The sequence below is a fragment of the Conger conger genome, chromosome 4 (genome assembly GCF_963514075.1).
Source record: "Conger conger chromosome 4, fConCon1.1, whole genome shotgun sequence".
NCBI lineage: Eukaryota > Metazoa > Chordata > Actinopteri > Anguilliformes > Congridae > Conger > Conger conger.
This window is the reverse complement of record NC_083763.1, coordinates 49,292,213-49,310,261: the sequence shown is the minus strand read 5'-3', so window position 1 is coordinate 49,310,261 and position 18,049 is coordinate 49,292,213. Positions and strand designations below refer to the sequence as shown.

Sequence of the window (18,049 nt, the reverse complement as noted above, 5' to 3'; positions counted from 1 at the left end):
TTAAATCGTTTAGCATTGTGAACACCTAGCAAATTATTTTTCTGTAATTCTTTTTTCAGTATTGTCAATACTGCAAGCGTGAATATGAGTTATTTCAGGGGGAAATTTAACAGAAAGGTAATTTGGGTACTAGGAGACACTTAATGTACGGTTTTCAAAGGTACAATGACTTCAGACCCCTTCACTTTTGCACACTTTATTGTAGATTTTGTTGGTAGATAGCTCTTGAAAAATGGTTTTATACCCTTGCCCTGATCTATGCCTTGCCACACATTTATTGTGAAGGTCTACAGAGAGTTCTTGGACTTCATGGATTGTTTTTTGTCCTGATATGCAGTGTGAATTGTGGGACTTTAGATACACAGGTGTGTGCCTTTCTAAAGCATGCCCAATCAATTCAATTTGCCAATCCATTTCTAGACACATCTCAAGCTTAATTAAAGCAAACAGGATGCACCTGACCACGATTTGGAGTGCCACAGCAAATGGTCTGAATAATTATGTAAATAAAATATTTCAGTTTTTGATTAATATATTTGCAAATACATTCTAAAAACATGTTTTCACTTTGGCATTATCGGTTATTGAGGTTGGAAAAATTGGCTATTTTATCCATTTAAAATGAAATCGACAATACTATGTCTATAAAAAGTGAAGAGGTCTGAATACCTTCTGAAGCCACTGTAAGCTTAGATAAAAATCAACATTTCTAAATGTATTCACCATATGATGCATGTGTGAAGTATACAACTTTTAAAGATAAGAGAAGTTTCTTTAAAAATAAACATCACCACCAGATTTATTTTTTATTTTTTTATTTTTTACAAAAGACAGTCTTTCATCATTTCGTTTCCCCCTCTACCCTTGAGCTCCCTCAGTGCAAAATGTGGTTATATGAATACGATTTTCCACCACAGTTGTTGCAAAGTTTTATTGGTAAAACATGCTTTCTAGGGTCAGCAATCCTGATGGGATTGGGTGATATACGGATTCGACCATTATTTAATATTTCCTGAGGGCAAAAACTATGATTATCACCATGTGGGTGTATTGCCTCTCTTTCAGTCTTTTTTACTTGAATTATAACTGTTACAGAAGAAAACATTTGAACTTCAGAGGGAAGGTGAAATACTTCCTGAAAAAAATTCTATATCTAATACATGTTCATAAAACAGCCAATCAGCATCAAGACCCTGCAGCTTCCATGCAATTGACAGAAACGCATCACATTATCACATGGAAACTTTACAACCTTGTGGCTGACTGGCTGTCTTATGAACATCCAACAGATACGTGTTTCTATTGTTTCATGTTAACTCTGAATGTAGGATGTTTAGGCAATGCACCACAAGGTAGCAGGGATTGTCATTTTGCAAAAAAAATCTATATCTTTGATAATTATTGAATTAGAGTATATCGCCAAGCCGCAAAACAGAGGATGGTTGCTAATGGCTGACTAACCAAATCAGAAAGACTGCTCCAGATATGCTGACTGCATAAGGACTAAGCTCAGTGGACTATGAAAAAGCATTGGACCATACAGATTCAAGTCTGGATATTCAGGGTTCAGACTTTTACCCTAGGACTAGCAAGGCTGCAAGTTCTTTCCAGTATGAGTTATTAACTATGAATTCTACTTAGTGTCTTTGCAGACTGTCTTATGTCTCTGGAGGAAACATTCCTTTGCTACAATGAATGAATTCTTCGGCAGGACTTGCAGTCAGAAAGAGCAATGATGAGCGCTGATCCAATTTGCCTGATCAACCATGAAATCTTCAATGCTTTCACTGACAGACACGTATTACAGGCATTCTTCACACCAAAACCCGAGAAAGCAGCTTAAGCCATCTGGAGCCTGCAGGACAACTGGCTGACAAGTAAGAGTAACTTAGAGCTGCAAGTCTTCAGAAGTGGTTGTTTCCTCTTGTTAAGTGGAAAAACTGATGGACCTGCATCATTTAAAACATTTCTAGCATGTTTTGTTCTCAACAATTTGGATATCAAGTCTCTTTCTTAGCCTTCGAGTCTGAGATTTTGTCTGCATACATTAAGTTTATAATCTGCAACAGGCATGTCATCACTTAGCTTCTTTACTCCTGTGGTCATAAGGCCCAACTTACTTTTCCACATTACAGTATTGTGGCAAGATGGTTAGCTTAGTGTTCTCTTCCTTTGGAACACATCCTAAGCATTGGACTCGTACCAATAACTACTGCCTCCACCCCCACAATTTCCATCAAGTTATTTCAGAAAACGTCTGTCCTGCCAAATTGTCATACAGAATTCTGACTATGGCTCCTTAAAGGTAAAATTTTCCACAAAAATGTTATCATTATCTGGAGACAGCAAAACCACCAGCAAACACCAAGTTTAATGAGAAAAAGGTTTAAGAGATTGTTTCCGATGATGTAAATGGGAATGCGAATTGCAAAATCAATTACATGATAGATCTGCAAAAATGGGGGATATAAGCTTAGGAGAACAAAGCAAAAGGTATATTGTACTGGTCAAACCACCTTCCACCTTACTCGCCTGCAGGGTCAATTCTTTCTAAAAATCTAATATTCGCAAACCTTTGAAAAGATAGACCCTTCTCCCATTTGGCTCCCTCACTTCAAAACATGCACTGAAACAGCCTCAATATCTAGGCCAGTTCTAGGCTAAAAAAAGGCCCCAAGAGAATCAATACAATAATCAGTCTAGTCACAGCACGGTAGACTAGTGTTTTGTAGTGGGCAATAAACTTTCCTTACCATCACCCCTGAACAGTTGTGACCCACTGTTTACCAGATGGCCCTTGCACTTCTCATTCCTGTGCAGAATTTCTAACGCAGTCTTAATCGTTATGCTATTACTATGCCAATATGCTTAGTATGCTAAAAGTAACTCCTGGTCAGGTCTGTTGAGGAAATATTTTTGTTGCTGTTCCTCTTTGTCCCTTCGAAGTGGGTGAAGTTGAAAAAAGCACTCACAGTCAAACTAAAAATCTTTAGTTTAAAATAAAACACCCTATATGCCAAGTTTAAAATAAAACACCCTATGTGGCAAGTTTAAAATAAAACATGCTGCGCGCCAACAGATTAATCTGGGGAGTCTTTGTGTCCCGTGCAAGAAACTTCAAGAGACCAGAGAATTCCAAAGAAACACTAGGAATTGTTCTAGCCAAATACAGAGCCAAATCTCCACACTATGTCCCTGTCTGCTAACCAAAGTTTCGATGCCAATTAAAAATGTTGTCATTTAGCAGATGCTTTATAACTAAAGTGACTTACAAAAGCTATGTGACTCCACATAGCTGTGTGAAGTACTAACCGTCTATTCTCATCTCCCAATAGAGCCAGTTTGAGTCCAGAGGCAACTCATCACCCTGTGGTCCACCCAATCCTCCATTGCAGCCTGCAACCCCACCCCAGGACCACTGCCTTCTGAACCACTTCTGAGCAGATTTAGGTGGACTTGAACATGTTTACGGTTGCATTTTGTTTGTGGCTTTCATTATTATAAAACCACGATTAATTGCCTTGATCAATGAAGCAATAGGCAGAGTCTTTTCAATCCATGCAGCAAAAGAATAAATTATTACACATCCTCAATCAGGCCCAAAATGTTAAAAAAAGCAAAGGTAAACAAACATGACTTGCCTCCATTGTCTGTCCTCTTGAGCGCACCATCTTTGTGGGGACACAGTTCACACCTCTGAAAAGCAGAAGAAAGGAGAGCTGAGACATGCAGCATATACACAGTCTAAGCAACTTTAACACTGGGGCATCCCTGCAGCCAAACATCCTCACACGCAGAGGTCAACATGCTTTGACTGAACATCAGCTGCACTTGTAGTACAAACTCCACAGAAAAATCAACCAATAAACGGCTTGAAATGACTGATCTGGAACCTCTCAAAACAACAATGCAATACAAACCAGAAGGCAATACAATCCCAAAAAGCAGGCAGTAATCTTATTCTGATCTTATTTACAAGGTCCAGCTTTCAGGTCTCATACTGAACTGATCTGACACAGGAAGGGAGATGCAATCTACAGTCTTGATCAGTGCATCACCACCATATGGGCTAGATGGAGTGTGGTGGAAGCAGAAGCAAGGGGAAGGTATTTAGAAACCTTTGAACAGACACAGCAGAGGTACAGAGCAAAAGCCATGCAGGCTTGCTGTTTGAGGAAAATGTGGGTGATGAGGAAGGACCAAAGAAAGCCAGGAATACTCGGGGTCAAATGTACAGCTTGGTTTAGAACTATGAGTGTTTCAGATTTGCAACATGTGATCCAATGTAATTATGCAACTAAATTACAATGAAAAGTGCCTTTATCCACAAGGTAATGAGAGCTTGAATCTCATGGGACCCAGATTCTCCACAGAGCAAGTGATCGTCAAGTTTGTCTGCATTTACATCTGTCAGAATGCCCAAATATAAGCTGCAGTTTCCTAAAATGACAGATCCAGTGCAGATGTGATGAAGAAATGGGGGGAAAACGGATTCATAACATCAGGTCAGACAAGTGTCCAGTCTATGTGACAACACAATTAACTGGTTGCTTTGAGATGGCAACCTTGTCAAACCAAGTTCCCCAAGATCCTGTATAACAAAAAAAAAAAAGTGGCATTGCAAGAGATTGCCATCTCTTTCACAAAAGAATTGCACACACTGCCGAAATAAAGATGAAAATATTCAAGAAGAGGAACATTACTGAAATTACAGAGCCTCTCAAAAACACATGCTAGGACTTTACCTTAGATCAAGCAGACCTATGCCTAATACAAGGCCTCCTCGTTAAGGACTTTTTTTCCCCATCTCTGTTGTCTCTGCCTGCTAAGACAACAGCAATCAAAATAATTTCCAATTCTTGCATGCTTTAACCTGAGATAATTTACAGAGGTTTAACATCAAAGTGCCAAAACTCCTGTCGGTGGAACTACATAAGGAGTGCGCGAATGGACAAGCCACATACCCATGTATTCATAGTTTTTAAACTTTTGGCCAGTCTCTCGTCTTCCTCAGCTTTGTGTTGGGTGCTGGCTCGTCGTCCTCCATCGAGGGCCTGCTGACTGGGCTTTCTTCCCTTCCATCCCTTAAGCTTTAGCATGGAGGGATGGGACAGGGCAGGTGGGACGCACATGGAACACACATGAGGCTTGCTTTTAGTATATGGGATCCCAGCTGCAACTGATCTGCAGGACTTTGGAGCTACAGTTCCGGGAGTGTCCATAGACATGATATCGTCATAGAACAATACTAGGTCCTACACTGTACTTGTTTGAACTTTCCAGCATGCAGCATCGAGACGAGATTTTAGTTATGGCTGAATCCAGCATCGGGCGACCAAAAGAGGAACCAATAGTAGAGGTCCCATGAACTGAAATCCAAAAAAACTCCACACTTGCTGAGGGCAGATGTGACTAAATCCTGTGGAGCACAGGATTTAGCATTGAGTAATTCCCGGTGAAAATGGCTCCTTTTCAATATTGACCTCTCAGATGCTTCAGAGACCCATAATGTGAATTTTAGGGCATTGGGCCATTCCATGTAAACTAAAACGAAGTGCACCGCATCATCTCTTCAATTTCTTTAAATTCAAGTACATTAATTTATTTAATACAATGTACTTGAATGTTTTAGTTTCCTAATAAAAAGATAATTATAGTTTTAAAAGATCTTTCAAAAGACTATTCACAATTTTCTCTTTTTTGGTACAGCATATACCTTTTCAGGGATGGCCAAATTGAATATTCTCATATCTAAAATGACACTAAAAGTATGTTTACTTTTGGAGATACAGTCCCAGATGAATAAAAGTGCATGTTTAGGGCCAAATATCCCCAAAACGAAAGTTGATGCATGTTTTCTGAGGTGAGATAGGATAAAATAAAATATCCCTACATACAAAGATTTATGGTTTTTCTTTACAAAGTTATGGATCTCTAAATATCACATTTTGCGCAATGGCGTGTTTTTCATTGCAACACCGGGAAAACTTCAAATGGCTCTCCTGGGAAAACTACATGGAGTATGAAGCAAACGCACAGAAAAAGATAAAAATCCAAGAGGTGCTGTGATGCAAACTCCTGGAGTTGGCGTGGAATGGCCCTTAAGTGCTAGCCCCCTACATTTTAGAAGGCTCTAGCTCAAAAACAAAGCTCCAAAAAAGATATAAAGATCCAATTTTCAGGATTTCTATTCCTCATCATTAACTACCACCACACAAAAATGAAATACAATGAAGAGATGCTGTGTTGCACTTCATTTGAGTTGATACAGAATGGCCCCATCAACAGGTAAGTAATTTGTGCCACTTGTCACAAAAAGCTTCAAGAAGAACAGCTAAAAACAAATCCCATGAGGAAGTAGCAGAAGATGTAATGTAATGAGGAGCAAGGAGACTGGATACTGGATAGACACAGAATTGACTTCAACAAGTATCTGCCATGGGGGACTGTCCTGTCAGTAAGAAAAAATGAAAAGCGAACCAAAAGACAAAACTAAATTTAAAACACTTTTATCAATCTTTTATGTTAAACTGTTCAGGTAACCCGTCATTTACCCCTAATAGTCTTGTAATAGTACTCTAAAAGTACTATCCCACTTTGTAAATTGGCAAGTGTATGGGACTTTATAGAACATTTTAAAAGCTTTGAGATAATTCGATTAATTTTAATTTGTAATTAATGCAAAGAATTAGGTGAAGGTAATCAAACATGACTCAAGTTGTACAGCAAGTCTTTGTGATTACAATGAGACCAGGATATTATTTTCAACATTTAGCCTACAGTTCTCAATGTATCCAGGCCTGCTCTATAAGCTTCTGTGTAAGGCAATAATTACTTTTATCCATCAGTACCTTGACACAAAATTGACATTGGCCCATTACTATGTATCTATTTAAAGAACTTTTAAATGAAGAATGTAGCGCATACCAATTGGCATTACTCCAACTTTACATTATTGGTGTCAAACATCAGAAAGTGAAAAAATATCAGAAAGTAAAAATTAAAAAGAAGCCATTTACCCTGGAATTTCCAAGAAACCTGGTAGCAATGAAAACACCACAAACAGCACAAGAATTGCACTCAACTGTAATCCTAATCTCCCAACAGTAGCCACATAACAAAATCTGTAAGCCTCTTTGTATGGAAAAAGTCAAATATCTTCCATTATTCTCATTATCAGTATTAAAATCATTAAATGCAATACAATCTTCCTCCTAATCAAACTCCTGGATGCAATTGACAGATTAATGACACAGAAGTGCCCTCATTCAGTCCCAAGTATAGTAGTGCTTAATGTGGTTCTATGGCCGGTAAAGGAACAGCATGATAGGGGAGGCAAGGTAACCACATTTTTTGTACTCAATATTTAAGGCTATCACTTCATGTAAACAAACACAATCCTCATAGTTCTTAGAACCTCAACTGCATTTAATCCTCACCAAACTAAACACATCCAATTGTAGATGCAAATGAATATACACACTCTTACATGTCCCAAAGGTTTGTTGGCAGTTGAGCTTTAATAACTACAACTTTAGGCCAGGGAAATGAAATCTCCACTATAATTGCAAGCTTTTAGAATAGCCTATTCATCTTCAGGTGCTGGTCAGGAAAACCGTGTTTGCCCTAACAGACACAAGCATGTCATTATTCAGTAGTTGTGAGGGAAGAATTACTTCAGACTATCTGGAGTAAAGCCCGCCCATTTTTCCTATCTACTGCCATCACTGACAACAGCAGTTATGTGGTGAGCAAGGGAGAGCCAGACATTTTGAGTTGGAGCCCTCTTCATTTATGGTCAGTTTCATGTCCTGTTTCATTTAAATTAAACAAACAACTCCTTGGTACAGGTAATCAAAGTAGAAGCAAGTACACACCAGACTAAACAGCTTTTCACCATATTGTAATCTACAAAGCCAACAATACAACTGGCTCCAAAATATGATTTTATCCATTTGACTTATCAATAATATCGGTATCAAAACAGTCAATCTTCAACTATCATGGAAAGACTCAAAGCCAAGCGAAGACTGTTCAAGTACTACAATCATGCTCCCAAATCAGCAGTAGAAGTCAAGATGGAGGAAAATCCAAAGCAAGTCTGTGTTAGTGTGTTGGGTTTTTATTCAGAAGCCTCAGTGATCCACAGACTAATAGAGGGTTGACAGAAATCATAGTTCTAATGAGCTACTGATTCCAGTTCTTTCAGCTTGAAGAAATAGCACTTTCTGTTTTTTTATATCGTTTCAATTGCCCCAGAGTACAGAGATATTAAGTATTCATTAGTTTAAACAGATTCATTGTATAAGATTTGTTCACAATTAGAAACAAAAATTGGTTTTATATTTTGCTGTTACTTATTTCCATAGATGCAGAGGTTTAAGGTTGCAGGCACAAGTGGAAGCAGTTCAAGCCGAAGATAAGAATAAACTTTATTTTTTGAAGAATATTCAGATAATACATGTAGATCTGGAGGTATAATGCGGCTGTACAAGCTGCTCAAGTTGGAAGTGAGGTTTCTGGATTTAGACTACAAACCCCAGAAAGCTCCTACAGTAGATTGTAAAGCCAGCTGATCATCAAAAGCATCTAAGTATCGATATTGTAGGCCATTGTACATAAGTGTGCCTCTCTGCAGACCCCCAAAAGGAAAGAGACTGTGTTTACCATGTTGACATAGAGTCAGCAAGCCTTGATGAAAAGACAGTGCTCGTCAATACAGGACCATTGCCCCCATCAGTGTGCTGCCTCTGCGCCATTCTGCCACCTCAGTGGAATGTTCCCATAAATGTTTAGGCGAAATAGTACTGTATAGATTATGGGTTTTCCACAGCGTTTACTGTCTTTAGATAGCTTGTGTTGTGGGAAATAGTTTGGTGTCATTGGTGGTGTTATACACTGATTGGTGAATAAAGATCTTGTAGGAATAAACCACAGGTAATGCAAGTTACCTGTGAGTCAGCATCCGGCTGTAATACAAAGGCTAACCAGGTTTGTTGGACATGCAGAGATGACATCAGCAGGACCACTGTTGTTACCCCCGTTTTTATTTGATGATTTGTTGTTTTTCCTGAAAACCCTGGGTATATAGAGGGAAACGTGGAATGGGTTGAGGAGACTCGCTAGTACGACCTCCTGCGCACCATTCGCGTATAGCCATTAATATTTCACCTTTCCACGTAATTATATTTCTGCATTGCACATTATTGAATAAATTGTACTAATTTGAACTTGCATCCTCTTGACTTACATCACTGCACACTTAGCAGTTTAGAGTCCTAACACATAGACAACCTAGGATATCTGCACCCCGTAGTCACTTGCCTATACACTAGTACCGTCACAAGATACATACTAAGTGTATCATTGTAGGCTATACATGCCACAGGTACGTCCGCGTCTATACAAATAGATAGCGATTTTATAGAGCCACACTACTGGCGGACATTTGCAGTTCCTTTTGTATTACTGTTAGAGCAGAGGAGCAGTTGAACTTATCTTTTGGAGTCAGATAAACGAGAACAAAATTAAATGAACCCTGTTCCAGTAGCATTGGTCAGACTACACGTGTTTCCTTCACCTCTCGGATACTTCCGCCTTTTGGTGTATTTGGGGGGTTTTCCTAAATATACATCCTTCACTGCACATGAGAATGGTCTGGATTAATCGAGACCATACAATAAAATTGATTTCATATAAAACAATCCATATCCCTTTAAGGTATCACATGGGAAGATCAAGAAATGCAGATAGTGATCCAATGGTAGATTCCATAGAGATAGTTCCCTTATACCAGTAGTAGAATAGGATATTTTCAAAACAAAACAGAAAAAAAATAGATGCACAGCTCTGCCTCACAGCAAAAATGTACTGCACCAGCATTGTTAAAAAGATAGGAAACACTTTGCACGGTTGATGGGGACTCTTGGGACTCAAAATACCCTCACAGGCCATCCAATCAAACGTAAAAACCATGGTTCAATTTTCCCAATGAGGAAAAGTTCTCGGAACAGCGCTTCATAATATATGCATTCTTCACAATCAAAGTATGTTTTGGCTGATGCTTTTGCTTGGTAACTTCATTAGGAAGAGAAACATAACACAGCCACTCACATACTTTCAGACAATTCAATTACCACGTGTACAGCTCCAAACAAACCTTCTCATTTTCCCTAACTGAAGTGCTGACCTTTTATGAGGCACAAAAGGTTTGTCCATTGAAAACGTGCAGAATGAGTTGATTTATCAACATCTGAATTTCGATCACAATGAGTTGGGTCTTCATGGGCAAGTTCTTAAGGGAGGAAGAAACTGGGGGGAAACTAATGCTGTTTCATGCAAGTGTCTTTGCCCCAACCCAATATGAACATGTGATTGCGGTGTTGAAGATGCACCATGAGGCCCACTCAACTGCCAAAATGGTCGGCTCAGGATGGGATACACAAGCCTCGACCGTGAAGCAGCTCGTTAACACCCCTGACTGCTGCAGTTCCCAAAATAAACTCTTCAAAAATGAAGGACATTTCCCAGAAGAGCATGCTTGTGTAGCCTCAACACCACTTCATTGTCTGTCGCCAGTTTTAATCTTTATTCAAATCTTGGTAAACAGGAATAAAAACAAACCACATTATCAGCGTTTCAGAGTGAGGTGAACTATCTTCCTGTCAAGCAACCTCAACCCACTTTCTGAATTTGAAAAGTAGCACATAGATGCCACACTGTAAGAACAGAACAATTCCAGCACATTCATACATAGAGCATGATTGAGTCTATCCAAACTACAGAAATGTGTCCGCCTGATTTAGAAAATTAGAAATGAAGGCCCAAATGAAATCTAACCTGAGGGACTGCACATTTGTCTAAAAATGTATTAAAACAAATAGAAGAGGATGAAACTACTGACACCAAGCTTAAACTGTAAGGAAGTGCATCATCCTCTGGGGAAACTTGTCACTGTACCGTAGTCTTCACACCATATATTGGGCTGTATAGGAAATTCAAGCAGAGTGGCACTACTGGAAAGGCTGCATTTATTACTGAATAGTATCGGGTGGAAAAATCTGCTCCTTAACTTCATACTTAGACAGAAATTGCGGAAAAGCTTTCAGCTGCGCTGTATACACTGGTATTGTTTTACAGTGCAAGACAATTGGGTCAAGGTTACAGCCCTTTTCAGAGTGAAAACAGGACCAACTGTTCATTTCCATATCCTCTTTCTATGTAGCAGGTTTCTCCTGTGAGGAGTTTGATTTTGTGTCAGCCAAGAAAGTACTCTTGTGCTAATCCTAAATAAATGGAATTACATTGATTACTGTGTTAAATGCTGATTGTGGGCAAGGGCTCATTTTGTTTCTGAAAGGAAGCTATACTTTTTTTCTCTGCATTTATTTTGCAGTACCAAAGAGTAAGCTCACTAAGGAGGCTCTTCATTTCTTGAGGGATGACTGTAAACTGTGTGAGACTATGGGCCCTTGTGTGACAATATAAAAAAAAAAAAAATTTTCATGTGAGATTGAGGAAGTAGTGTTCTATTGCATTTACAGTCCTGGAACGGAATGCACTGGAACCTCAGAAAACCCTACATGGGACTTTTTGTTGAAAGGAATTGAATTTGCAAGCAAACTGACCAAGAAGAATGCTGCACCTCTAAAAACATACTTCTATTAGCGTGACAAGCCAAATAATATGGCACACCTCTAGAACAGCCAGCATGAATGATGCAGAACTCTTGGGGTAGCAGGTGAAGCACATGTACAGTATTTAGCCATCTAGTTTGCTTCCATAATTTTAAACCACAAATAAAGAAATGTTTTGAATGCTCTTTAAATCAAAATCACAATTATCCAATGTTTTGGATTATGTCTTCTGGAAATAAACTACCCCAAAAACATAATTCAGTGTGCCAAGAGCAAGGCTGCATGCAACGAGAGTTGAAATGTTCCAAAAGAAATACAATCCCCCTTCAACACCTCCACAAAAAAAAAAAAAAAAAGGTCATGGTTGGACTTACCACACGAGCCGCCCGTTCCTGGGATTCACATTTTCGACAAAACCAGGGACCAGTAGGGACTTGGACAATACCATAGCATGCTGCAGAAAGAACAAAATCAGCCTCAAACAGCTTGCATTTCCTCATTAGCTCCATTATCACAACATGCAACACTAGTTTTTGTAGAAAATCTTGTATTATGGTTCACCGCCAAAAATGAATTATATCCCTGCAAATAAATAAAATATGCCAACATGAACACACAGCAGGCCTGTAAAAGAAAGACTAATGCAAATAAATGATACCTAAAATAAGAGCCCAGGCATGATGAAGTACATTATCAGTTATGGGAAGCATAGCAAGTAGCAACGCCACCAAAATAACAATGCATCAGTCATGTTGTACAAAGCTTGAACACAATCGGATTTGTGCACATAATAAGCTGCTCCTGTTACACAGTGAGCTCCATAAGTCTTGGGACAAATAAATTTTTTCTTGATTTGGCTCGGTACTCCACAATTTTATATTCGTAATCAAACACTTCTCATGTGGTTAAACAGTTGGAACATCATTAAGCTGCACGGCCAGGTTACAGTTTACAAAGAAGTACCTAAAAGAGCCTGCAGACTTCTGGAAAAAGGTCTTACTGACAGGACACCTATATTGACTAGCGACGGCCAGAACCAAGTGTGGAGGCTAAAAGGAACTTCCCGCGATCCAAAGCACCCCCCTCATTGGTGAAATATGGCAGTATACACTCAGTGAGCACTTGAATAGGTATTCATTAGATTTATGTTTTAGACTTATTGGTCTTCTGCTGCTGTAGCCTATCCACTTAGAGGTTTCATGCGTTGTGTGTTCAGAGATGCTCTTCTGTATACCACTGTTGTAATGCATGGTTGTTTGTGTTACTGTCACCTTCCTATCAGCTTTGACCAGTCGGGCCCTTCTCCTCTGACCTCTCTCATTAACAACATTGAGCTGGTTGGTGCCTTGCAATGCAGCCAGTCGCCGTTGGTGTGTGTGGGTGTGTGAATGGGTGAATGAGAAGCATCAATTGTACAGCGCTTTGGATAAAGGCGCTATATAAATGCCAACCATTTACCATGTACCGTGTTTTTGCCCGCAGAACTGCTGCTCACTGGATGTTTTTTGTTTTTCGCACAATTATCTGCAAACTCTAGAGACAGTTGTGCATGAAATTTCCAGGAGATCTGCAGTTTCTGAGATAGTCAAACCACCCTGTCTGGTGCCAACAACCATTCCACGGTCAAAGTCACTTCGATCACATATCTTCCCCATTCAGACATTTGGGCTGAACAACAGCTGAACCTTGTGACCATATCTGCATGCTTTTATGCATTTAGTTGCTGCCACATGATTGGCTGATTAAATATTTGCAATAACAAGCTGGTGTGCATGTCTACCGAATACATTTCTCACTGAGCGTATATGGCTGCCACAAGTGATGACTCTTCATTGACAATGTAACTGCTGAGAGCAGCCGCAGAATGAGTTCTGAAGTGTACAGAAGCATCTGATCCAAATGGCAAAAAATCATTGGGTGGTGCTTCATCCCACAAGAAGACAATGAAACCAAACATACACCAGTGCTCTTTCTTCTTAATGATGTTCCAAACAGTGTATTTTGGTAAGCCCATTGTTCAGCCTTTATCTCTGACTGTTTTTTCTCAGGCTCATAATGGTTTTCTTGACTTTCATTGGCACAGCTCTGATCCTCATGTTGACAAATGCCAATAACAGACTCCACAGGCAATCAAAAGCCTAGAATGAAGACTAGATACTGAAAGTTATGTTACACTTGCACTAAGGAAGCAACTGAACATCGTCATCATCAGAAATATCTGTGAAGCCTTTCATCCTAAATATTACAGTGCCCGAAAATGGGGGGACAATGTATAAAAAGTGCAGAAATCTCTACATGGTCAAACAAAAATAAATTTATAAAATAGAAAATCTGTGCTTAAGCAACATTAGAAGAAAAAGAATGGGCCAAATCAAGAAAAAATGTCTTTGTCCAAAGACTTATTCAGCTCACTGTATATTGTTAGTGCAATTCAAATATGAAAAGGTCTGTGATGTGGGGGTGGATTTAACTGACAAACAAACAAAAAACTTTTCATATTTTCATCGTATACACCACACCTCAACCATCATAATGTGTAAGATGTGAAGTGCAGTAGACACATTTTTCAGAAAGGTCTCCTTTCAGAGTAACCAACAAGGCTTTTGATGAAGGATATCTCAGGGCGACTAGAATCCATATTCCCGAAGGTGTACTCAGGCTGTACTCCACTGTATGTATTCATGGTGACAACATCTTTATGACAAGGGTCATAGTACACTAATTTTTTTCCTCCTGTAACTACGGTTTTGTTTCAACTTTTAGATTGCATTACATATTAGGAATTTGGCAGACGATTTTATCCAGAGTGACATACAACAAAGTGCATAAACATACCAATCACTGTGTATTTACATATTTTCAAACATTTGCTTAAGGTCACTGCAAGTGAAAATATGCCTACTATTGAATGACTAATGCAGATATAGGTTTTGATGAACAATGAATATTATAGCATTAGGGGCAGAGAATGATGTCTGATATACACTTATTTGCCATGTTTCAATAAAACATTGGGAGTTTGAGAAATCATAATTTGTTCGCCAGATAGCAATTTGTATGAGTTAGGTGCTGTGGAGTGGATTACATGGTTTCCATGGAGATTCATCACAATGCTGTTGAAATACTGTTTCCTGACAGTATCCTGACAATCTAAAGTAGTTTTCAAACAAATGTTGAAACGAAATGAACATAACGCACGTTAGCTCATAACACTAATGTTCAATATTATACAGCCATGGAATGGAAAATTAAGATGCTTGCTCTCAGAATGTACCAGAAAGCTATATAGGAAACGTTATGGTTGATATTTGTGTTCTGCAACGCTAGTTACCTGGCATTAAGAACCGGATGTCACACGCTAGTGAAGAACAACATTGACAATAGTAAAGCTAGTATAAAATGATAACGTAGCTCCACGTGAAACTTGCTCGCCGCAACCGATAGCGCGAATTCTTATTTGTCAACACTGTAAACCCCAATGATGTAATAAGCAGATAAATACACTGGTTAGAACACCATCCATTATCATCAACTACATAGAAACAATGTTGCAGGCTATGTGATTGCACGGATGTTACGTTCCTGTGATACGGAAAACTGTTATAATAAGTTGCCAAGTAATGTTACCCTAGCCATTTCTCAGAACATGATTTAAAGACATTAAGTTAGCTTGGTGTGTAGCTCGTGAAATGGCAATTTCTTGCTCTTAATCGTTAGCCAACGAGGTGGCTAGCAAGTCAGCTCGCTAAACACATAGCTACCTAGTGAGCTAACTGGGGCCTTGGTTGGATGAGCTATTTTCTAAAAGAACATCCCTCTCAAACACAGGCCGAACAAGACTGAAATTGGTAACGTTAAATGTTAAAACACATAGCTAAAGACTAAATATTGCAGAGATAATCTTCTCTTTTTACCTTGATGAACAGCGACATTACAACCATGCCCGTCACAGTAAACCAGTGGATTTTCAGCCCAGCCTCTCTCATCTGAGCAAACGCAGCAGCCTCCAATCATCTCCTTCATATTATTCGCGAAGTAGTCGTCTTCCACTGGTAGAGACGGCTCGCTGGATACCATCTAAGAGGAAAAGCAAGCATATAAAAAGCTAAGCTGGCGTTACATGCGTTATTGCTTCTTTGTTGTTATTTCCTTTAGGTTCCACTTTGTTGGAAGGCCATGTTGTTTGGTTAGGTTTTACGCTCGCTACTACCACCGTGATATTTCGTTCCACACGCAGCGCGAGCACACTAGGGACAAGTCTCACAGACACTGCACGAGCGCATGCGCCCGCAGTGACAGGGCGAACAAGGAGGGGATAGATTGGCTCAGTACAAGATCTCTTTTCAGGTCAAAAATAACGCCATTTTGGCTCTATGACTTCTCGCGTAGCGAACTAGGCTATTAGGTAGTATATATTTTGGATTGGGGAGGTAAGAACTTTGAGTTTTATATAATGCACTCCTTTCTGGACCATTCAGCTTGCTAGTTGGAATGCTTGTCGAGCGATGCATGGGAAACAGAGGGGCAGTAAAACGCATCATCAGTCTCTTATTCGGGGGAGATTCTGTAATTTTCTGTTTCGTTAAAGAAAAAGCACTCCTGAATATTTATGTTGAAAGTCGTTTGATTGGCACGCCACGCTACAAAATCTCTTTTGAATGTTATCCAGTCTACGCTACATTAGTGATTAGCCGAGATGCATTGAAATAATTGGTTGCATTGAGGTAACATTGTTATAGTAGGTACCGTAGGTGGACTATAAGTTTGTTGGATATATTGTGTGGTTAATTTATTCGTTTCGATGTTTGTATCATTGCCGCATTTTTGCTAGCGTTTTCTGCTAACGTTAACCTTCTCTGATTTACTGATCACTTAATTCAGCTAGACTAGATACATTGTATTTTGCTTTGGAATTTACGCTTGTTAAATGTTTTAGCTATCCTATCCTGCTCGCTACATAGCTGTAAATACTTTGGTAATAACTCGACTGTTTTGCTCTTTGGAGATGGTTTCGATTTAAACGCTCTCCCAATTGCAAATAACTTTCATTTGCTTTTGCTGTGCAACGTCACGTTTTATAGGACTACCAGAACAATTCAAAATTTTCCACACTCTGCAGCGATTCGTTTTAAACGTTTTTGGGTAAATTGTAGGACTAAGGTCAGCGTTGTTTGGATATTTAAAGTCACCGTGGCTTATAGTAATCGTAACATGTGGCAACAAGTAGGCATATTTTACCGATGCTCCTGAAAAATAAACAAACAGATGGACACGTTGCATGTTCCAGTACCTACACCAAACAAGTGTAAGTGTATCATTTGCGCTACCAATTCCTAGTGCAGTCAATTAAGTAGCTGCAAAAACTACTATTGTTTTCATGAGGGAGTGCCTTGGCTGCTTTGGTTATTTGATCTGACTAATTTGCGGATAACGAAACTTTGAAGCTTTATGTACGCCCAAAACTTATCAGAATGCTGTTGTTTGTGGCACAGTGTAAGCATATTATGCATTTACTTCAATATGATCTGGTAACTTTATAATTGTAGGCCTATATGAGTACCCGTATAGGCTTCCGGCCCTACATTTGTAGCCTAATTTTAATGTGTTTCTGATTTCAGCAAAGCCTAATATGAATTCTGCGGGGGGGATTATCAATGACTTAAACTTGCACTTGTTTTCTTCTAGTTGTAGGCCTACAGTGTACAAAAATCAATTTATTTTTGCTAAGACCATGAAGCACTTGCAGATTTGCCCTGTACCTATCAACATTATTTGGGAAGCCACATTTTCTGTCTTCATGTAGTCTATATAGCTACCTTTTTATTGCAAGTGTAATATACATGTACTCTGTCCAATGTTCAGAATGATCCATATGATAGTTACATTAATGGCATTTGGCAGATACTCTTAGTTGATATGGTATCAAATGGAATACACACAGACTGAAATTAGATTTAAAAGTAAACCGCATGCTGCAACTGTCAACAAAAAGTTACACTGTAAAATGTTGTACAATATGCATCTACTCAAAATACATGGCATGCAACCTCACTTTAAGAAAATAAACATGAACACAGAAGGAAATAAAAACTCCCCCCAAAAATGTTGTTTGCCACTTTTCCCTCTTCACTCTCAAAATGTAATAATGACATACTCCTGGACTGCCTGATTGGAGATGCACAGATTAGTTATTATTCTGAACACTTTTGTGGTTGCTTGCATCACCACAGACTGAATAGTTTTGGTTTTCAGAGAAATATAATACGCTTGCCAATTATTTAAGGGGGCATGCAAGCCAATCTGGGAAATGAAGGGTCTATGGGAATAAATGTCAATTATTTGCTTTAATTTTGGAATGCATAAACACAGGGCCCACAATAGGGTGAAGGCGAAATGTGAATTGTGCAGCAGGA

General features: G+C 39.1%; 1 protein-coding gene across 8 annotated transcripts in view; it reads right to left on the bottom strand.

The window, feature by feature from the left end:
* Window positions 1–15,932, bottom strand: part of mllt10 (MLLT10 histone lysine methyltransferase DOT1L cofactor) — a 62,867-nt gene extending 46,935 nt beyond the window's left edge. For 5 of the 8 annotated variants that reach the window (XM_061237795.1, XM_061237797.1, XM_061237796.1 and 2 more), the window contains exons 1-4: window positions 15,551–15,932; window positions 12,011–12,090; window positions 4,965–5,090; window positions 3,642–3,696 (exon numbers count right to left, since the gene is read on the bottom strand). In XM_061237795.1, the coding sequence (XP_061093779.1) occupies window positions 3,642–3,696; window positions 4,965–5,090; window positions 12,011–12,090; window positions 15,551–15,713 (424 nt within the window). In that variant the 5' untranslated portion in view covers window positions 15,714–15,932. The remainder of the gene's footprint in view (window positions 1–3,641; window positions 3,697–4,964; window positions 5,091–12,010; window positions 12,091–15,550) is intronic. The other 3 variants (XM_061237800.1, XM_061237803.1, XM_061237801.1) reach the window with 1 other exon arrangement.
* Between the last annotated feature and the right edge of the window lie 2,117 nt (window positions 15,933–18,049).